The sequence below is a fragment of the Colletotrichum scovillei genome (assembly GCF_011075155.1).
Source record: "Colletotrichum scovillei strain TJNH1 chromosome Unknown Contig00003, whole genome shotgun sequence".
NCBI classification, from domain to species: domain Eukaryota; kingdom Fungi; phylum Ascomycota; class Sordariomycetes; order Glomerellales; family Glomerellaceae; genus Colletotrichum; species Colletotrichum scovillei.
This window is the reverse complement of record NW_023336261.1, coordinates 2,306,319-2,327,598: the sequence shown is the minus strand read 5'-3', so window position 1 is coordinate 2,327,598 and position 21,280 is coordinate 2,306,319. Positions and strand designations below refer to the sequence as shown.

At 54.2% G+C, this 21,280-nt stretch overlaps 5 protein-coding genes across 5 annotated transcripts; 4 read left to right on the top strand and 1 right to left on the bottom strand.

Annotated features, from left to right (window-relative positions):
- Window positions 1–152: 152 nt before the first annotated feature.
- Window positions 153–3,195, top strand: HER10_EVM0009138 (Tpt1/KptA family RNA 2'-phosphotransferase; the record flags this gene model as incomplete). Its single annotated transcript, XM_035478637.1, has 3 exons — window positions 153–735; window positions 884–1,336; window positions 3,187–3,195. The coding sequence occupies exons 1-3, from the start codon at window positions 217–219 to the stop codon at window positions 3,193–3,195; spliced, it is 981 nt and encodes a 326-aa protein (XP_035336357.1). The 5' UTR covers window positions 153–216.
- A 1,054-nt stretch (window positions 3,196–4,249) lies between these two features.
- HER10_EVM0002278 (uncharacterized protein) lies at window positions 4,250–5,291 on the bottom strand (the record flags this gene model as incomplete). The annotated part of the gene is made up of 2 exons (XM_035471997.1): window positions 4,250–4,881; window positions 4,949–5,291. 2 exons carry the CDS (start codon window positions 5,289–5,291, stop codon window positions 4,250–4,252), a joined length of 975 nt encoding a protein of 324 aa, XP_035335731.1.
- A 320-nt stretch (window positions 5,292–5,611) lies between these two features.
- On the top strand, window positions 5,612–9,595 carry HER10_EVM0003658 (WD repeat domain-containing protein). The gene is made up of 5 exons (XM_035473324.1): window positions 5,612–6,484; window positions 6,543–7,172; window positions 7,223–7,792; window positions 7,840–7,932; window positions 7,984–9,595. The coding sequence occupies exons 1-5, from the start codon at window positions 5,905–5,907 to the stop codon at window positions 9,258–9,260; spliced, it is 3,150 nt and encodes a 1,049-aa protein (XP_035335850.1). The 5' UTR covers window positions 5,612–5,904; the 3' UTR covers window positions 9,261–9,595.
- Window positions 9,596–10,862: 1,267 nt separating this feature from the next.
- HER10_EVM0006679 (putative phosphoglycerate mutase) lies at window positions 10,863–14,999 on the top strand. Its single transcript, XM_035483017.1, has 2 exons — window positions 10,863–12,470; window positions 12,700–14,999. The coding sequence occupies exons 1-2, from the start codon at window positions 11,554–11,556 to the stop codon at window positions 12,842–12,844; spliced, it is 1,062 nt and encodes a 353-aa protein (XP_035336149.1). The 5' UTR covers window positions 10,863–11,553; the 3' UTR covers window positions 12,845–14,999.
- A 2,786-nt stretch (window positions 15,000–17,785) lies between these two features.
- On the top strand, window positions 17,786–20,531 carry HER10_EVM0012446 (uncharacterized protein). Its single transcript, XM_035481842.1, has 3 exons — window positions 17,786–18,726; window positions 18,796–19,620; window positions 19,679–20,531. Exons 1-3 carry the CDS (start codon window positions 18,441–18,443, stop codon window positions 19,756–19,758), a joined length of 1,191 nt encoding a protein of 396 aa, XP_035336667.1. The 5' UTR covers window positions 17,786–18,440; the 3' UTR covers window positions 19,759–20,531.
- Window positions 20,532–21,280: the final 749 nt, after the last annotated feature.

The following is a 21,280-nucleotide window of genomic DNA, read 5'->3' as shown; positions in this document are numbered from 1 at the left end:
GAAGGAAGTGGAAGTATGTTTGACAGGTGAAGGGGAGGGAGGGCCTGTTCATTGGATGAGCCACTCACCATCCAAAGGAGGGCTGTTTTTTAAGCGGGTCTTGGACCAAACCCAACTCCGACTTCACACATCGATTTGCCTTACCTGCATACCTTACACTGAAGTTTTATACATAAGACGTCTTACACCCTTTCTTCTCATCCAACGTCTTCACACATGCCAAGCCGCCTCTTTGGATCTTCTGTTTCTTCTTCTTCCAGACGAATTAAGCAGCTTGCTTCTCGTGGTTTCGGTTCAAAGAGACCGCTGAGTTTACACCTCTCAGCGACGTTTGCTACCCAGTCGCGGACCCCACTTGCACCACCTTCCTCGACCGCGAGAGGGACCACCAGAAATTACACCAGGTGGAAGACGACGTTTCAATCTCAGAGATTCGCCGGTTCGATTTTGTTTCCAGCTCACTTTAAATCATCGTGGGCCCAGAGAAACGGAGAAATGGCCGACCAATTCGAAGAGACTGCCCCCGCGGCCGGCGACAGTGCACAGCAACAGAAGAGAGGAGGAGGAGGGGGAGGACGCAGAGGCGGAAGGGGAGGCGGTGGTCGAGGAGGAGGCGGAGGAGGCCAGCCGAGGGAGGTGTTGGTTTCCAAGGCGCTTTCGAAGCTTTTGAGGCACCAGGCTGAGAACGCGGGTCTCAAGCTCGACGAGGGCGGGTATGCGCCCCTGGACAAGGTGGTGAGTCTTGAAGGATTCTAACCTCCCTTTTCATAAATGAGAGATGATGAAAATCAGGGTAGGACTTTGTCTTCTTGGAGGGTAGACATGATGGTCCTCCCGTCTCATGGTCAAACTCATCAACAGCTACTAACGAGAACACAAAAAGCTCGCATACGGCCCCATCAAGTCTCTCAAGGTAACCTTTTCCGACATCCAAGCCGCGGTAACGACGTCGGACAAGCAGCGCTTCGCACTCAAGCTCAACCCCACGGCGGCGGCGGAGACGAGCAAGGAGCTGTCGACGGAGCCCTCGGACTGGCTGATCCGCGCGAACCAGGGCCACAGCATCAAAGTCGAGTCGGCGGGCCTGCTGACCCCGATCACGCTCGAGGCGGGCAACGTGCCGGCGGTGGTGGTGCACGGGACGTATTTCGCGTTTTGGAAGCAGATTGAGGCGTCGGGCGGGTTGAAGAGGATGGGGCGGAACCACGTCCACTTCGCGACGGGGTTACCCGGCGACGAGAAGGGCGTCGTCAGCGGGATGAGGAAGGACGCCGAGGTGTTGGTGTATGTTGATGTCGAGAGGGCGTTGAGGGAGGAGGAGGGCATTAAGTGGTGGGTGAGTGAGAACGGGGTCGTGTTGACGGAGGGGGATGGGGAGGGGGTTGTGCCGTGCCGGTTGTTCAAGGAGGTTGTTGCGAGGGACGAGGGGAGCGGGGTTGGTGTGCTTTGGAGGGATGGGGAGAAGGTTGGGGAGTTGCCTGAGGGGTTGAGGATGAGGACGCCGCCTGGGAAGGGGAGAGGCGGGAGGGGTGGTGGTGGTGGGAGAAGGGGAGGGAAGGCTTGAGGTGGTGATGTTGAAAGCAAAAGAAAGACTTTGAGATATCACAGAGAGAATAGATGAGTTGGCCCACTAACCTCAACTTGATGGATCTCTGAATTTGCGAGCATAGAAGACGCTCTACTGCGGTCATACATGAAGGTGACTGCTTGTTTGAGTCAAACGTAGTGAAGCATATAAGCCATGATATAAGTAGTTGGCGGTCCGTTCACACTCCCCCCCTTACAAGTCTCATGAAAGCGAAGCGATTATTGCTGTGCTGTTGGCATATCTTTGGCCAGCGAACCTCGGCCCCCAATATATCTCTGCGTTCAAAGCTCTTCATATCTGACATGCCCCCTTTCCACAAAGGTAACTCTCAAGAATCCATCTACAAACTCACAAATACCACTCAAGTCTCCGTGGAACCATCCGAACCCTCGCCCCGATCCGCCACAATCACTTCCCCAGCAGAAGCTTAGCCGTCCTTTCCCTCTTCACGACCTCCCCCTCCAACCAAATCACAATCGCATCCGCCATCCTCTCCCTCGCAGCTTTCTTATGCAACACCCGCCGGACGGTGCCCAGATCGTCTGGGATCCGCGGGTCGCCGTCAAAGTCGGCGCGGCCGTCCCAGAAGTCCTCGAGTGCCGGGTCCGGCGTCAAGACGTACCGCGGCACGGGGAAGTGAAGTTGCGCGCAGAGGTCGCGGACGCGCTTCTCTGCTGATGTGGTTGCTGTTGCCGATTCTTGCCCTGGTGTTGCAGGTGTTGATACCCGTGCCGGCGTTGAGGTTGGCACGGGAGAGATGGCCGGCGTGGGAACCTGGGACTGCGCTGTGGCGGCGGCGGTGGTGGTGATGGGGACGCCGGCGCCGCCGAGGGAGGGTGTGCTTGCCGTGGATGTCGTCGTCGAGTCTTGGGCGGCAGCGGAGGTTGGTAATGTTGTCACGTTGAGGGGGAGAGTTGGTTTCGGCGCCTCGGAGGGTTTGGTGGATGTGGGAGGTGATGCTTGGTGACTGGGAAGACTACTGCTGATGCTGTTGCTTGCGGCAGTGCTGGGCGCCTGAGCTGGTGGCGATGGAGATGTCTTTGGGGGTTGATTCGTGTCCTGCTTCTTCCTTGACGCGGCGGCACTGCTTTCTGTTGGCGGCGAGCTCGGCGGGGATCTCTTGGAGGGTAGGACTGACCCGGACGAGGCGCCACGACTAGGAGAAGGAGAAGGAGCTGGAGCTGGAGTGGAAGCAGAAGCGGCGGCAGCGAGGGCAGCACTAGCAGCCGGGGCGAACGGCTTGGGAAACTTTGGCAGGTCGCCCGAGGGCATCATGTGCCCGTTGTCAATGAGCCAATCGCACGCTGCTTTGGCCGCCCACTGCTTCGCGTCCTTCTTGCCCGGAAAGGACGGGCCGGCGCCGCCGCCGGAGACGTCTTCGCCGGCGTCCATGCCGTAGCCCGGCTGGGGGAAGACGTCGCCGGTGCTGTCAAACGTTGCTGAGCAGGCCCAGCGGAGCTCTTTGGCCTTGCCTAGGCCTTGTTCCTGGCGGGCTTCGTCGGTGAAGGTCACTTTTTGGTTTCTGACCTGTTGGAAATCTGCAGTTTTTTTTTGGTTATTTGATTAGTATGGATTTGAGGAAATCAAATTAGATGAAGGTGGTTTAATGCTTCGGATCAAGAGGAATTCTGATGCTCTGTGGATAAAGGGAAAGAGGTTGCTTTCCCAGCCTCGAATAGAAACATGATCCGATGCGGAGAATGAGGGAATTGTAAAGAGAAGTGTATGGAGGATAAAGAAAAGTGCTTCAACTCACGATTCAACAGGCCGAGCCAGTTCGTTTTACCCAAATCCGGTTCCGGTCGCGGGGCCGGACGGAGGAGGATGGCGATGGCCGAGACCTCCTGATCCGTGAGCGGGGCGGGGTGGCCGTGTTCTGCCTCGAAAGCTTCCTTGCCGGCAATGTAGGCTCGGAGGGCCGACCAGTCTACGCGCTGGACGGCTGTGCCGTTTGATGACGGGTCTCCCGCCATTGCGTGGGTATGAGTGTGCGTTTCCGTATGTTAAAGTTGCTGCGGCTGTGGCTATGGTGCGCGCTATGGTCTTTGGTTTCACGGGTGACGATAGGTTATGAGTAGAAATGAGAGGATGTCTAATGTGGCATCTAAAGCTGAAGAACATGAATGAGAATCATGTTCTATTCCATTACATGCTCTCTTCTTGATGTATGAGAATGAGGAAACGGAGAGGTTGAGACGGGTGAAGGTTAACAACGTTGGTGGGGTCGCGTTTTCTGGCCGCTCTGTCCAGTGTGGCTGCTTCCCTTGGCTGGACCAACACGGTGTTCTGCAGGAGGCGGCCACTTCTGCGTGGTGACGCCCGTGACGCACCTGCAACGGAAGTCAAATCAACCTGACGAACGTGATTCGTCTTTGATCCGCCTATCATAGATGTTGTTTTTGAACATTATTGCAGCCTGGTCTTCAGCATACTTAATGTTAAGACTGCAGGCTTCGTATGACTTCAGATGATATTCAAACGACATGTATCAACTAACACTAGCGGCCGTAGAATACGCAATATGACGAGAGGTAAATGTGCTGGAGCTGATAGCATTATCAAAGTGCGGTTTCCATTGACGTGATCCCATAAAACTTTTAGGGGGTATACTATTGACTACCAAAACGCTCAACACCTTGCTTGCTTTTCCTTTTCCCAGCCTCACTCAAAGAAGCCAGTGCCGTCATCTTCCTCTTCCACCTTCGCGGGAGCCTTCCTCTCAGCCGCCCTGCGCTCCCTCCGGTTCATCGGCTGCTTGGGGTCCCTCTTCTTCTCGAACGTCTTCTTCGACCTGGCCACCCACGGGTCCTCCTCCTTGACTCTCTGCGGGCGCGTCTGTTGAGTCTGTCTCGCGGGCGGCTGCGGACGGGTCTGGCGCTTGGCGGGGCCGTCTGTCGGTGACCTGCGATCGCGCAGCCGGTACAGCGCTACCTCGCCTTCCGGCAGGACCTTTTCGATCGTTGCCCACATCTTGGGTCGCTCGGCGTGGAGGAACTGCAGGGCCTTGGGTTGCTTGGAGGGTTTCGCATCTGCATCTGCGTCCGCGTCCGCTTCCTCTTTCTGCTGCTGCTGCTCTTCCTCGACCTTGTCCTCGTCTCCCTCCTCGTTGGCGTTCTTGTCCTTGTTGGGGTACAGACTCTCGTAGCGCTCCATCAGGGGGAAGAAGCGGGCGTAGGCGACGTCGACTTCGGCCACGTGGGCCTCGGCCTCGAGGCGCTTCTTTTCTTCGGGGTCCTCGGATTGCTGGAGCTTCTTGCGGAGCTGCTTCAGTAGTCTCTCTGCCTTTTTCCGTTCTGCAAAGGAAAAAGAAGAAACGGGGTTAGCTGATGGACATTGATGCAAGGAATAACGAAGACGAACCAAAAAATCGAACCATGTGGTACTTCTGAATCATGTCGCCTCTCCTCTTCTTGAAGTTGTGCTCCTCGACTCTCTCCTGCAGCGCCTCCAGCTCTTGTTCCAGCTCATTGCGCTTCGTAGCGGGCAGTTGCTTGCCGCTCTGCAAGAGTCTTCTGATATCTCTCGAGCGCGTCTTGTTCCAGTTTGTTGTGCCCTCTTTCGCCCTAGACTTCTTCTTGGTGGTCTTGAACCGCTTATTCTCGTGCTCGCCGTCTTCCGAGCCCGAATGCTGCTGTTGCTCGTAGGTGTCGTCTGGGATTGTACCCTCCGCGGCGACCTCAGAATGCGCTCGTTTCGTGCCCATTTCTTCTGATTGTGTGGTGAAGATCCTGCGTGATTGATGTTTGATTTGTGGTGTTGCGAAGTGGTCGGTTGAGGTCGGCCAGAATGCTGTGTGGAGGATGAAGAACTGACGATGGCATCGCCAACTTCTCTCTCAAAAATTTGGCTCGTTATCGGCCCCAAGGAAGTTGCCGACCCCACCTGGGGTGCTTATCAGTCCCAAACGGGACTGGTAATGTGGCTGGTCTGTGCGCACCAACGACAGTTCCCAATTACAACAGCTCAATGATCTCGAAGCGAAGCGGTCCCGCCCAGAGCTCCAGCGACTTCAGATGATACCTGTATGAAAGCAACCCCTGGCACTGAACTTCTCTTTGCATACCTCATCTTCAAGATCATTTATTAATCGGTGTTGGGACCATAACAATCTCGGAACTTCTCAGGCAAAACAACATTGCCGCGCAGCTTGTAGCGAACCAGTTCATCCAGTACGGCTCACATCACTCACGGCCTTGTCAGCTCATGGATGAGCGCTCTTTCGACTTTCATTGTTGATATAGGTGTTTCTCTCGAGCTATTCGGATTAGAAAGGAGAAGGCCGAGTTCATTACGATATTCAGGCGCGTGCGGTCGCCATGGACCGCCCGGAGCCTGGACTGATCAAATGGTCGCAGATACCCGGTTTCGATAGCTTTATCCACATAAACCTGCAACATCGCGTCGTGCAGCTATATGAGCCCACCGGACTTGCACAGAGGAACCGTTTCGATTACACAAGGCTTTCAAAGCACGATGACTTCCCAACGCTCACTACCTATGACTGGTCGCCAACAGTCCCAGGTCTCCTGGCCGTCGGCACTCAAACGGGCGTCGTCAACTTGCTCAGGATGGACGACAACTCCAACGCCTACATCGAATTGAATCTTAAAATGACAAGAACATGTCAGGCGGTGGCATTCAACACCGAGGGTCTTCTTGCAGTTGGCTTGGACCGAGTGCGCATGGACCAGTGTCTACACATTTGGGACGTAAACAGGTTGTCGACGATGAATACGACCGCCAAAGGCTTTCCCAAGGATCTACACGCTTTCTCAGACCCAGCATATCGACTGGAACACAGCGTGTCAGTGTCGAGCGTCAAATTCTTTGAAGATAACCCGAAGACGCTGGTAGTCGGTATCAAAGCCCAAGGTCTACACATCCATGATCTGCGAGGTAAATAGCAACCGCACAAATTTATCGGGAGAAATCTGCTAATTTAATCTGACTGCAGAACCTGGCGCTGTTGTGACCTTTCAGACCAAGTGTAACAACAACCTGGCCATCGATTACGCTGACCAGAACTACTTCGCATCATCCGCACTGGATCAACCTGGCATCATGATCTGGGATAGACGAGCAACGTCTCGTCCAGTTGCCTCGCCATCTTATCTGGGCGCAGTTGACGAGGACGACCTTCCGTGGGGTGGAGCCTTGAGACTCGACAGAGTGGTTGAGATGGATGACGATTCCTCGTTGAGTGAAAGCAAGCACTCCATCGTCCGTTCATTGCGCTACTGTCGAGACCGACGGGGTCTCCTGGCTGTGCTGTCTCGATCCGGCCAGCTCAAGGTTTTGGAGACGAACAAGGAGATAACCCATCGCGACATGGCCCTTGAAGGTAGCCCAGAGCTTCTCGAGGTCCACAAATCCCACGACATGGATGTTCAATACGGCGATAGCGGCAGGAAGAATGACAGAATTGTCTCCTTTGACTGGGTGACGCTCGACTCTTCGGTCCTGCAGCCTCGTCTCCTCGTCTTGCGGGCCAATGGGACCTTTGAGATCCTCGAACAACCGTCGTATACCTCTGATTATCTGTATAAGCTGACACCTTGGCAACCACCGCATCGTGGACTAGAAGGTACGTGTGCCAGACTGTTTAGAGAGATGAAGACCACTCACACCATACAGAAGGAGGGCCTTACCACGAGATCATGGAATTTGAGCCGTCCCAGTCTTCTGACATGCTCGGTCCCTTGTTTGTTGAGGAAGCACTGTCCGACATTCCTATCTTTGGTCCCGACAAGGCCGATGTTCAGACTATCGTTGATCAGACATTGCAGTCCCAGTTCTCTGCAGCAGATCTCAATAGTAGGTTGACGGGCAATGATACCAGCTCCTCTTCGCCCATCGATAAGTCCAAGTCTACTGCAGAAAAGATGCGAGCTCTCAGAACGGAACTTAAGGAGAAGGCAAGGAAAGCAGATGCGAATGGCGCCGAGAGCTCCATCATGGAAGAATCAGTCAGCTCGCTCGCCCAGTTATCACTGTCTACCGATGGGCCGGTCTCGTGTCGCCACATGCATGAATCTCTTCTTTCGCTGCCCTTGAAGGCTCAGGACTTGTCGACGGAGGCACAGTGTCTCCTGGATCACGTAATGCTTCTTCGCGCGAAGGAGAAATACCTTTTCGATTGCAATGTCAATCGTGTCGTAGTAGCCGATGATCCGTGGTTGCGGTATATGTGGGATTGGATTTCAGGTGAGCAAATCGAATGCGCTAAGGTTATCATTGCTAATCGTGAGCAGACGCCGAAGACGCTGCAGCGGATGGAGGCATGAAGTTGTCGCCGCTCGACCTTAGTTATATGGGCGTCTGTACCATCTGGTGTGATGATTTGGGTCCGTAAAGAGTCCGCTGCTATCACCAAATCCGTGACTAACATGTCGCAGGCCGGAAGCCATCATCTAGACTCCCAGAGGCATCTCCGATCCCCGAAACGACGTTGTGGGAGAAGTGTATTGGAAGCATTTGTAAGAAGCGTCGACTACCAAAGTACGAAGGCATCCACACCAAGAAGCCTTTCCACAGACAGCTATGCCTAGATATCTGCGAATGGGGGGATACGGCGGCACATGAAGCCAGGGGAGCAGCGACACACGATCCCAGCCAAGACTATCCGACAACGGCACACACGATGGCAGCAGCTCGGGCTCTCTTCAAGGGCAACACGCAGGAGGCGATTGGAATTCTGAAGACGGCGAGCGTAACACACCCAGAGTTGTTATTTGTCTCTCTCGCCCTGCAACTCATCGGAAAGAGCAATCATCACCTTAACAAGGAGCAGCTTGATTTCGACGAGGCCGTGGCATCGAAAACGGACCCCTATCTAAGGGCAATCTCGTCACTAATTGCTACGGGAGACTGGTTCGCCATTGCAAACCAAAAGTCCCTGCCCCTGTCAGACCGGGCCTACGTTGCCGTACGGAACTTTAGCGACGAGCAGCTCACCAAGTGGCTCAACGAACAGGTCTCAATGGCCGTGAGTACGGGAGACATTGAGGGCATTGTTCTTACCGGCATAACGGACAGGCTGGTGGACATTTTCGCCAAATATGTTGAGAAGTTCAACGACTTCCAGACGGCGACGCTAGTCATGTCGATATGTGCGCCACGTTACATTGACGACTACCGCTGCCTGGCTTGGAGGAATGCGTACAGGACATATCTACAGCGGCACAAGGCCTTCCTCCAGAGGACCAAGTTCGAGGTGGAGAGCACGAAGAAGAGCAAGCGTGGTGGGCGCCCAACGATCAAGCCGCCCTCGCGCCAGATTGCGCTCCGGTGCGTGTACTGCGACGCGGAGACGACTCTCGCTGGACAGGGAGGAGTCGGGTCGGCACCGCCGCCTGGCGCGCCTGATTCACGTAATCCCCTTATGGCGACGAGCATAAATGCAGGAATCAGCTGTCCTAACTGCGGTCGGCATCTGCCGCGGTGCGTTGTGTGTCTTGAGGTGGTGGGCGTTCCGAGATCTGACCGACCGGAGCACAACGGTGAGCCGGAGAGGTGGATGGCAGCTAACTTCCCAACGTTTTGCTTGAAATGCGAACACGTTCTGCATCTGGACCATGCGAGGCAGTGGTTCACGAGGCACGTCGAGTGTCCGGTACCCGAGTGCCGTTGTCGATGCAATTTCAGGGCGAACCCAGAGCTGAACTACCACTGATTACTTACGAGTGGGCAGTCTGGTTGGTGAGATGGAGTCGGGATCAGGATTTGGTACACAGGATGGGGCGGATTGGGAGGAGGCAAGGGGAGGAGAGGAGAGGAGAGGAGAAGAGAGGGCGCATCATGAACAAGGGCCCAGACTGCAAGCATGACTGCTGACGGGCGACGGGCGGCCGACGACGATGTGCCCCGTGTTTTGCTGGGGTTGTTTCTTATTATGTCCCGTCGTGTGGTTGTGACGGAATACTTATGACATGATTATGTATCTGCATTCACGGACTCTTGCAGATGGATTCTGGACTCTTTGGCATTCTGCAACGGGCGCGGAAAGGGTGTTGCGGAGATTTGACCAGGCCCTGGTCAGCAGCATGCGTTGCCGCATAGCCTTCCTTCAACGGTGCGTGCGAGAGTGTGTGTGTCCTCCGTAAGGGAGTGTGTGTGAGTGAGAGAGAAAGAGTGTGTAGGTACACATCGAGTACTCCCGCAGCCCCCTTTCCATGCAATTACAGCCACAGACAATACCAATAGCGACACGATATTGGCGCTGGACTGCCTTGTACGGATTCGAATGCAGAATTGGGCTGGGACTCGGTGAGGCCTGGACTTGTCACATTCGGCGCCCGTGCTGCAGGTTGATCGATCACCTGCACATCTTCCAGGTTGCGGGGACTTTGACCGGTCGGTGGAATACTACGTTGGGATTCCCGGGTGATGCCCATTGCAGTGTCCCGGTCAGCGGCCTGTCCACACCCTGTTTTGATGATGTGTGATGTGTGTAGGTACTCCGTAGTGTGAGTCGTCTGCCCGACACGCTCGTCGATTCTCTTGACAACCCATAAGTGCGTGGTGCGTGGCAGGCAGGCATCCGTCCCCCCAAGCCTACCCAAGCCCTGAGCAGCCGCCGCCCATGGTTCCGAATCCAGTCACCCAGTATCCGTAGACCGGACTCGACAATGGTGTCGGGTGTAAAAGTGAGATGTGACCTGCCCCAAACGCGGGCTGACAGGGGCGGAACCGGGAGGAGAGTGCCTGAGCAGTAGTGAGGTGGAGAGATGGATGGATGGATGGATATCATTGAGGATCGTCACTTGTGATGGTGTTCGGATGCCATGAGGTGCTGAAGGATGTGGGCCCCACTTACCTAAGGCATCCTAGGTGGTTGTATTTCGTACCCGTGAGGTAAGCTAGAGAGGACTGGCGTAAGGTATCCAATGGCGTAGCTTCGCTAGGAAAGGTACTTGATTATCCGTACGATACCAAGGTAATCACGGCGCACCGAGAGTCCCCTTCCCAGGCACTCTAACCAGGTAAGGGTGGTAAGCAGGAGCGGGTAGGTATTCCCAATGTATTCCCAGGGCACTTTGGTCTGAGCAAGTAGGCTCTTTCCAGGTTTGGCCCTGTCTGCCCTGCCCTGCCTGCCCCGAGTGCCCTGCCCTGGTCCCTTCCTTCCCAGCCCGTGGCAGGTCACTCTTGCCGTCCCATTTGCCTCGGCAGGGTGACTGCGTTGGTTTGGGGGAACACAAAGCGCACGGGGAACTGGTCCGGGCTCTTTACGCACTCTTAGTTGAACGACATCTTCAACCAACCGCCACCAGACACCCTCTCTTTTCGTCCACCTTACGTCTCCTCCCGCACACATCCCACACACACACACACACACATACGGAAACTCATTCACACGCAAACACTCTCAGACGTACGCACACCCAACCTCTCCTACTCCTGTTACTCCTCCATCACATCCTGTCCCAATTTACCGAGACCTGGACCAGACACCGAACATCCATGACTCCATACGGATACTGACCTGCCCATAGCCACAGAACCCTGCCCGGTTCCGCCTCACGCCTCACGGTCCTCACCTTATCCTGGAACCAACAAGCACCACGCACACGTACACACACGAGACACACGACGACAAACACTACACGCCCGACCGACCCCATCGTTGCTTACCCGTTTTCTATCCCCATTTGGTCGGTCCTCTTCCAGGGATACAACTTGCGACGCTCCGCTTTGCTCTTTAGTCTCCAACATGTCATTGGAAGTAATCTACATCGCCCGCCATGGAGTAAGTATCCGTTTTCCCCTGCCCGTTTCTGTCCAGTCTCCTTTCGTATCCGGCTTCATCTCCGAAACCAACGTTCCAACAAGAACGATCATGGCTGAGAAGATGAGGGCTTGGGGGAAAGTTTCACTCATGAAGTCTTCTTCAACCTATTCATCGCCAAACCCACACACCCTGGTACTTGATAAGGATCCGCGGACAATTCTCTTGAAGTTGTCAGTTGATGCTAGCCCTGCTAGTTTTGAGCAAGAGACTTCATTCTGACAACGGCCTTGGCGTTCTTCAGTTCCGGTCCAACTGGCTTGTCGACCCTGCCACGGGAAGCTACACGGCCTCCATCCCGTCACCGACAGGTATACCTGCGGATCCGGAATTGACTGCCCATGGCGTCGACCAGGCCAAGGAGCTCGGCGCCCACCTCCTGACCGTTGAGCCTCCAATCGACGCAGTTTATTCCAGCCCCTACTATCGCTGTCTGCAAACTATCACGCCCTTTGTTACCCTCAACCAGGAAAACCTCAACCGCCTTCGGGAAAAAGACGTTGGCGCTAAAGCCGATGCTGTCACCATTCGTCCCGAACACGGCCTCTGCGAATGGTATGGCGCCGCTCCCTTCGAGCACCCGACTCCAGCCTCGACAGACGTCTTGAAGCCAATGTTCCCTCACATCGATGACACGTATCAGAGCCGCGTCTATCCCGCCCGCAACGGTGAGACTATCGCTCAATTGCACGACCGTGTCGCTGCTGGTGTTCAAGCCATCATTGAGCAATGCGACGCCCAGGGCCACCGTGCAGTTGTTCTGTGCTCCCACGCTGCCTCGATTATTGCTCTTGGCCGAGTCCTTACTGGCGAAATGCCCGAGAGTATTGATGCGGAAGATTTCCGAGCCTTCACCTGTGGATTAAGCATGTACCGGAGAAAATCTCCCTCTTCTTCAGCAAAAACTCAAGGAACCCATGGTAGGATTCGAACCCCTACGTCATCATCAGGCTATTGGGGCTCACGGTTGACAATGGAACCAACAGGCCCAATCGCGGATACCAAGTCGTGGAGGAATGGTCGGGGAGTCGCAGGCGGGTGGATATGTGAGCTCAACAGCGATTGTAGCTTTCTGAGCGGAGGAGAAGAGAGGGGATGGTAAGTACTCAGATGGACTTCCCGCTCCAACCCGCACCCACGCGCGCGCCCTGGCTGAGATCAATCCAATGGGACCTCGGCCGGCCCTCACCCTTGCTTTTGCCCGACACCCACCAAGGGGCCGCCCCTCCCTATCCTTTCTTTTCCCTACCCGTATTCCTCTTCCACCGCCCGAGAATCTTCGGATGCTGTCCTCGGAAGAATGCTGACTTGAGGAAACCATCTACAGGCGATTCTCTGGCGACGAGTCCTTTTCCACGGCCGAAAACTCTTCGCAGGCCGACGCTGGAGTGGCGCTCGGCGTGGTGGTGGAAGGAAAAGTGAAACCTGACAAGGTCTCTCCCCACAGAGCTGCAGGTCATCATCGTCTCTAGGAATTGGCTCATTGGCGGCGTGCTTCGTCATTTGCATTGCAGTTTTTCTTCTGTTCATTCTCAGAATTCTCCAAAGGACAGTTCCTCGACGGGTCGCTCAGAAGGGTCGAAGGCTGCAACAAAGTTCTAGGTCCTCCAGCCTGACTAAAACCGATCCGCACCATCCGTCCTTGCGGCCGATACACGATGGCAGCTAATGCCGGATAGACTTGCCTAGCTGCTGCGGGATGCATCATCTGCATGTCTCTGGCACGGGCTGGGTGCCATCAAATCTGCGAGCCAGTCAGCGCAGCGGCTAGCCCCGAATCCATGACAGAAAGACCCCTGTCACTTTCATCTTACAGCTGCCACACCATTTCATCGTTCCATCTCTTCAACTACAACTGCTCACCCATTGCTCTCCATTGAATGCCTTCAGCATACGAATTCGCGCCTGAAATCTCGCCGTAAGCACATGGCCCCTCCTAACCTTCACCGTCTGATCTTTTCCAACCGAGATCGGCCTCTTCAGCTGAAGAAATTCAATTTCGTATCTGAGGCAGCCATTGGTGCTCAATGTCTATCCCGTGTCATGAGCACATGCAAGACGCTTGACGTGCCTGTATCTTGCGTCTCGTCTCGCCTCGCCTCGCCTTGCCTCGCCGCTGCCGTTCACTAACAGGTAATCTGGTTTCGATCCCTTGACATCTTGGCTCCTGAAGGTTTGCGCGGGGTCTACTGGCGAGAGCTTGAATATCGGCTGATTCCTTATCACAGTGCAGCTCAACGTCGCGGATCCGTGTCCGCTTCCGTACCCGCCACCTCCAGGCTACGCAGCCTCGCTCGCTCATTGCTCGGTCCCTGCTTGGGCCCCGGGAAGTGGATATTCGCATACAGAATAATAGCAATAACGAAATGAGTATCAGATCTGGTACGACGCTTTGCTGAAGAAAACTGACCTTGGCAGACCGTGCCGCAGGCATACCTACAAAGCAATCTCTCTAAATTTGGCACAATTGTTTTTCTGTCACGATACGGTCAAAGGACGGACACGCAACAACATCAAACGCCCGCTTGCTATTGTCAAGCTCAGCTTTTCGGTCGATTTCGAATTACCATTCTCCTACTACGTAGAAGGTTTAGTCTAGCGTCTGCGTGGGTTCCGATCGGTGCCGGATGCATCTTCCGAATCGCTCACCTAGTGTCCTTGCCGAGACCCTAGCATCATCTTCGGATCTGGCTCGAGGTTGGCCTCCCTAGCGGTGTAGGTTCACACTATTTGACTCAGCTGGTCAACGAGGAGCGTACCTGTTGAGTCTAGCAAGTACTTCGTACACGGGGCGTACTGCCAGTGGCCACGGCAACTCTCAACTCCTTCACAACACCATCGATTTCGCCAAGCTGCAGTTCTTGAGGAGCTCATGATCATCTCGCATATGTCAAAAGAGCGGTGGACAAAGGCAGCTTTGCGTCAGCGCGAGATAGGAGGGTCGGACAGGGCTCACCGTCCTTGTGAAGAGCTCGGTCATGGACCAGGCCTCGAGGGTCTATTGCCATGTGTACGACTGGGGATGGCGATATTGTTTAGTCCGCATGTGCCTCTTGCAGGGAAAGGAAAGTACAGCCTTGGTTCGGCTGCAGAAGAGGTGATGATGGAGGGGTGTGTGACGTGCTTGAGAATTGCTAAACTCTCAGGGTGTTACCAAGGCGGCAGACAATGCTAACCAAGGAGAGGATTCTTAATCGGGCGGCATGCTTCTGTCGATCATGGCCCATAGGCAGCCGCGAGCTTGTCTGTTTCGGAATTTCAATGCGGGTATTGGCCTGACGAGGTTGATGGTCAGGTTCCAAAAGGAAACAGGAAAATAACAACTGCGGGTAGCCACACGTCCGCAGGGCGAATAGGTTGACGTGGTATTATTGTCAACAAAACACGCGCTGGGCTGGCAAAACCGTATGCAATGAACAGGAACGGGCAACCCAAAATATTTCGGCCGAATAGCTCCACGGAGCTCCTCTCATTAGCACCAGGGCTGATACGGATACTGGAGAGAATGCAAAGGTTTCGACGGATACACCGGGTACAACGGATAAAGGTTGCTAACACATATTTCGTGGCTTACGTTCCGTTCACGAGGCTTCTTTGCTCGTTCTCAGCAAATGATTTACATACAGGCATTTCGCGTGGGGTAGTACGAATGCTGCCATGAACCGGCAAGTGCATCTTCTAATTCCAGTACCATTCAAAATGAGCCAGCACCATAAGGGGCCTCCTGCAATCATATGTGGCACGTTGGGCGATTTACGGCGCAGAGTAGTAGGCTGTGAGATGAGCAAGCCAGCCCGATGCGACGATTCGCAGAACCAACTCCAACAAGTCAGAAACGTGCCCGCGATTCAAGGTGGTCCAACAAGAATCAAGCAATTACATGGGTTCGAGATGTATTTCTGGAGCACAAAGGGTCTTCTCATTAACGACTCGGCTGGTTCGAGTCGCAAAGTCGTCAGAGCTTTTGAGCGGTAAAAGGCAACTGCAAAGAGAAAAAGGAATGATAGATGCAGCGTGGCGAACCCTCCTGCATTTCACACTCGACAAGGCATCGTCGCGTGGCTTCAACAAAGGGAGGAAGATCCCTGAATTTGACGGCAGGCTTGAGTTGAGTCTAGTGAAGAGTCCAGACGAGACGAGACAGGCAGGGTAATGAGATACCTCTCTGGCTGTATGGAATAAGAAACCTGGGGTCCGTTGGTTGGCCAGACGGTGATCCGGCCGGCAGCAGGTTCGCAGATGAGTGGGCAGCAGAGCTGCAAGTCAACACAAGAAGACCGTTACGGCATTATGCTTACCATAGACCGAGTCTTGCGGAGAGTCCGGGTGGCAGCGGCTTCTCCACTCAAAGACAAGTGTCTTCGCCAGCCCAGCCGCCATCTGTGGCCATCGAAATCTGCGGCGGCCAGTGGTTTCTTATTCCTACCGACTCGAATCATGGTGAAGATCCAGATTGTTCATTATGGAACATGACTACGTACTTTGGGAGGGGCTCTTGACACCATTACACCCCTCCCCCCTGGTCAGCGCCAAACTAAGTGTACACAACCCTGCCAAACTGCCAACCTTTCCCGCCTCTTCACCAGACTTTGGCACCCTCGTCGGGCGGGCCCCCGCAAGAGAGTGAGCGGGTTGTCGAGACTGGACACGACGGCGGCCCCACAAACCGTCTTTCCTGACCCTAGGATGCGGCGGTAAGGCGGCTGCAGTCGACGACTACCGCGTGGCCATCCATGGGCGGCCATTTATCGATCCCTCCATCTCATCAGCGGGTACAACTCAGTGTGTGTCTCTCCCAAATCAGAAAGGTATCTCGAGCAACAACCTGAAAGATTACGATGAGCATTTCCTGCGAGATTTGAGGCGGGTATGTGAGTGTGTGTGTGGGGAGAGGCGGGTGGGTAAGCCAAAAGGACACTCAATTCTGCATCCCAGAATCACACCGACTTTGACTTGACGCCGAGGACTTGCCGTGAAGTGAGCAAGCCATTCTGCAAACACAACACATGGATGGCTGTTCGGTGAGGTAGGCATGGGCGGTATGTCATGGGTATGGGATTGGGGGGATGGTCGTTACAAAACAACAACGACAACGACAATGAGCCATGAACAACAATCAGAGCAAACACTGTTGGACACAGCCTGTCTCCAATTCTAGATGAGAGGGATGGAGGAGCGGAAGGATTATCTATTATTGCAATCATGGGTTCCAGAGTCCCGGGACCATGGACGACAATAGATGGTCCAACCGGTGCACGGCTGCCAAATTTTGAAGTCAGCTTTTGGGGGCCCCGAGTCGATCCAATGGCAGCCTCGTGTTGATCCAACAGTGAATGAGGATTGAAGTCACACGAAGCAAAGCAGACATGGCATATGCCTGGCGGTTCCTTGCTCACCTCACTCAGTCTTTACCGTCACGACAGTGTAAAGAGCGGGAGACTGCGAGAAGGTATCCCTACCCGACCCGACAGGGGCGGAGCCAGCGAAAAGAGGCACGGACGACGATGAAGTTGTGTTGTGTGCGGGTGTTTTTATCTCCACCTTATACCCACACCTCGAGTGTCCCGATCGAGTATCTAATCGTTCGTTCTTCGTCTCTGCTACGTCCGGAAGACAGTGGAACTCGCGGCTTGGCCCCCGAGCGACTACCACCTCACGCACCAGTTGTGACGCGCAGCTCGATCTAAGACTAGCGCCCCTGGAGGAGAATATCGACTGTGCAGCAGGTCCCGAATACCACCTGCACTCACTCGCATCCACACGGGGCTCGGGCTCGCCCTCGCTCGCTTGCCTCTCGCTTTGAGTCTAGGCTGCTGGCACGGCCTGGAGTGTCTAGGTTGCTAGCTGGGCTTGCAAGCTTGCACTGCACTGCGCTGCACTGGGAGAAGGGGGCCTCGGGCAGCGGCTGCACTACAGATGGCACTATTCCCCTTCATTACCCGGGCCCTCCACGGAAGACTGTAAGTAGCAGGTATGGATGGATACTGTGATGCACTCTCATCTCGACTATTGGGCTGCTTCGTCGACTGGAGCAACTTCCTCTCTCCCTTGCAAGCTGTGATCTCGCAAACCACCCCACCTGCTACTTGCGGGCGCTGCTGGTTCCTTCGATTCCCTCATTCACGCCTCCCCGTCTCACTCTCTCACTCTCTCCTCCTCTTGCTAGGTAGGTAGGTACTGCTGTCGCTACTTGCTTTCTATTGATGCTGCTGCCATCAGTTGCATGCCCGCGCTCCATCCTCGTCATTCCCAAACAGGCCACGACCCTGTTTGCTACATGCCTCCATTCAAAGGCGGTGGCGTAAGGAAGATGGTTCTCCTGCAACGGCATGCATTACACAATTGAGGGGGAGCACGGGAGGAAAGCCACACATTGACACACCCACAGCTAGGTCACTATGTACTTGGACGAGAAGCGCCCATCTCCTCTCACTCCAGGTCTCTCGCAGTCTCTCCCCCAGGTGACGAGCCAGGATCTTGACCCTGGATGAGGGGCGCTCGGCGCCAGCCAGAACTGACAGATTGGGCGACCTGCATGATACATGCCATGGATCTACACATTTGGTTGCGTCTGCACATTGCCTGCTTTAGCACCGAAGAAAAAATAAGAAACGGCTTTTCGCTGTCAGAAGCCTCCGAGCGGAGCCCCGATCTCCCTGGCCCTTGCTTGGAGCTATAGAGATAAACCTGGTCTTCAACTCAACCCCATCGAACCGGGGTCCTGGCTCTTTTCTTTCTCAACCGTGTGTGGAAACTTGAAAGAGAGAGAGAGAGAGGTCCCAGAGCAAAAAGAGATATAACAGAGACAGAGATCCATCGCGACCGGGAACTTGATAATCAGGGTCTGACCCGTTGTCGATGACTCGTCTTGTTTCTTCCTCCCGATCAACACACACCTTTTGCCCCCAAAGATCTCACACTTTTCAACGTTGTTGTTCCTTGATCAAGATCTCCGCAAGTGCTAGGCATCATTTCTGCCTTTCTTCTCTTTGCTGGCTTACACACTCTTGATCTGGATATCATCATCACTCCGGACCCCGACGTCTACTACCTACAACATTAAACAACATGTTTGTCAGGTTACAGGATCACCAGGACGGCATGGACAGACTGCCGCCTCCGCCAGCTATGAGTTACCACCAGAGCCGCACCGACGACGTACCAAGGGTGTTACCAAGCCTCTCATCATTCAGCTTCGACGACAGGATGGACGTGGACGCTCGTCACGATACGAAGCCGGGCCAGCGTCATGAGGTGGAAGTGGCAACAACCTTGGCCTCCATGGCATCATTCAACATCAAGTCACCTACTCTTCCTTCTCCCACTCAGAGCTTCACCTCAATCAAGTCGGATGGTAGGATAATTCTTTTCACTACAAGTGTCATCATTCAAGATGGGCTTTGAAGCTTACATCAACCTCCAGCCATGACGAGATCAACAAACTCTCAGTTCTCATCCCCTGAGCCGCGGTCACCAGATCTCCCTTCTGTCAACAGCCAACTTTCCTTCACCAAGGATAGCACGGCACAGATTACGCTCCCCCGCCTTCGTGAACTGGATCTGCGGCTCCCCGAGCCCGAGTTCGTCCCCAGCCCGAGCTTCATGCCGTCCGCTATGGCTGGAGGGCCTCGCCGAAGTAGTATCGACTCCCTCGGATCCTTCCAAGAACCCAGGATGGACCTCTCTTCACCAACAGCCTACCGAATCCCGATGCCACCGATGGCCTACCCGGACGCACTCCCCTCGCCCACCGTCAGCAACTCCCACCGCAACCCCCTCTCGCCACCCGGCCGCCGTCTCCAGCACAGGTTACCAGTGACTCTACGGACCGGCTGCAGCCCCAGCCGGAGACCTCGCCGATCGCCCACGGGGTCCCGCTGCAACGTCAAGTACACGATCCAGCAGGTCGACTTCATCGACTACTTCCGCGTCGACCACCACCTGTCCTGGAAGGAGGTCGAGGCCAAGTACGCCTCCGTCTTCCCCGAGGACGCCGCAAAGGGCCACAAGCGTGGGCCCCAAGGCTTGCAGGGCGTCTACTACCGCAAGAACAAGCAGATCCCCGCCACGGACCCCAACAACCTGCTCGTCTTTGACGAGGACGACAACCCAAAGACGTTCCAGTGCGACGTCCGCGAGCAAGGGAAGAAGATGAACAACTCGATTGGCCTGCTGGGCATGCACCCTGAGCGCGCCATCACGTATGCGTGGGTTTCGGAAGAGCACAAGCGGCAATACGACAAGCTTGGTAGGTCTTCGCTACTGTAAAGTGATGATGAGAGCAATGAATCTAACTTGTATATCAGGCCGCGCAAGACAAGCTCAGCTCGACGCTGCGGAGGCACGGAAGAAGAGGAGACGAGCAATTCAGAACAGCCGTCTTTGATTTTCTCCTTCTACCTTTTCTATCCCTCTATCTCAAGTTTGCACTTTACTTCTACTCATGATATCCACTTTTTTACTCTTCATCTTCCCGTCCCTATGGGAATCTATATACTACACACTTTGAGGAAAAGCTGCAAGAAGTAGCTCCCCTCACGACTTCGCCAAAAGAAAAAAAGGGAATACACAAAACATCACGCTACACGAAGCGTGTAATCATTCATCTATCCAAAAGCGCAAGAGACACACGCAAAAAAAAACTTGGTTTTCTCAGAAGTGTACGATGACGAAGATTTGAGTCTGATGACGGGGCAGGTGCGTTGAACACAAGCAACATGGGAGTTTCATTCATTTTTTCCATTTCCTTCACTTCTTGGTTTCCCCCCAACTTTCTCTGCAATCATGGTCACGGTACCAAAAAGGGAATGTTTGGCAGGGTTTTTTTTTCCCCCAACCATTGAGGGCGGCACAGCAACAAGCGCAGGATACGCCGGGAGCAAGAGAGGGAGTTTTTTCTGGGGGGTAGTCTTATGAAATGGGATGTTGCATGTGGTGTGAAATGGTGTGCATGGATCAAGATAGCATGGAACATGGGAACAATGGATCAAAGGGAACACGTTGATGACAAGGAGTTGAAAGAGAAAGCATTATGCATTTTTTTGTTGTGTTTGGTTTCCGCACCTAACAATCTGGGGGGGCTCGAAAAAAAGAAGATACCAGTTGGTTGTGGTGCGTTATGTGGGATGAGATGAGATGGGGATGGGAAAGCAAGGGGGGTGCGGGTTGAGGTAGTTCGGCGAAGACTTTGGAACTACCTATTTCTTTTCTTATTTTTTCTTATGCTGCTTTTGGTTCTTCACACATGGTACGTGGGGACTACGATATACGAAGTGTGTCCACAATGCATTTCACAATGGGATTATGAAACGTCAAAAGAGGGTGGGAATGGGTTGGTTGAGCAGACGAGGGGGGGGTTCCTGATTGCTCGTCTGGGGGCCACGCATAGAGGTATTGTTGGTTAGTCGGTTGGTTGGTTGGTTGGTTGGTTGGTTGGTTGGTTGGTTGGTTGGGGGTTTTCCTGGAATACGGAAATAAAGGGATTAGTAGATTTTAGAAATCACTACGAATCAAAACCACAAGTTCAAAAATAATCCACAGTTATCCTGCAGGTCTAGGATGGACGGTTTGTGCGTCCCTTCCATCATCCCATTCCAGGGCTCTGGAAACCCATTGTTTGGTTTGCACAAGGCAACACAACGGAAACGGGCCATCGGATCTTCTTCTTGACGGAATTCGCCTTATGGGGATCGAGGGAGATATTGATCATGGTTAGACTAGGCAGACGGAAAGAAAAAGAGTTGTACACCTTTGTGGGGGGTTTCGTAGCCTCTGAACGTTGGACCGTTGTTACCATTGTTCTTCTCCCGTCTGAAACCGGGTAATCACTGCCCTTGAGCCCAGGCGGATTAGGCGAAGTGTCCGAGGTCACCTATTGTCGAATCCCACAAACATTGCCCATTGACATG

Bases quoted from the DNA above. Each gene is read 5' to 3' on its own strand.
- HER10_EVM0006679 (XM_035483017.1), top strand. From the start codon at position 11,554: ATGCTAGCCCTGCTAGTTTTGAGCAAGAGACTTCATTCTGACAACGGC. The intron at 12,471-12,699 runs GTAAGTACTCAG...AACCATCTACAG, and splicing joins GGAGGAGAAGAGAGGGGATG to GCGATTCTCTGGCGACGAGT.
- HER10_EVM0012446 (XM_035481842.1), top strand. From the start codon at position 18,441: ATGTTTGTCAGGTTACAGGATCACCAGGACGGCATGGACAGACTGCCG. The intron at 18,727-18,795 runs GTAGGATAATTC...ATCAACCTCCAG, and splicing joins CACCTCAATCAAGTCGGATG to CCATGACGAGATCAACAAAC. The intron at 19,621-19,678 runs GTAGGTCTTCGC...CTTGTATATCAG, and splicing joins GCGGCAATACGACAAGCTTG to GCCGCGCAAGACAAGCTCAG.
- HER10_EVM0003658 (XM_035473324.1), top strand. From the start codon at position 5,905: ATGGACCGCCCGGAGCCTGGACTGATCAAATGGTCGCAGATACCCGGT. The intron at 6,485-6,542 runs GTAAATAGCAAC...ATCTGACTGCAG, and splicing joins ACACATCCATGATCTGCGAG to AACCTGGCGCTGTTGTGACC. The intron at 7,173-7,222 runs GTACGTGTGCCA...CACACCATACAG, and splicing joins ACCGCATCGTGGACTAGAAG to AAGGAGGGCCTTACCACGAG.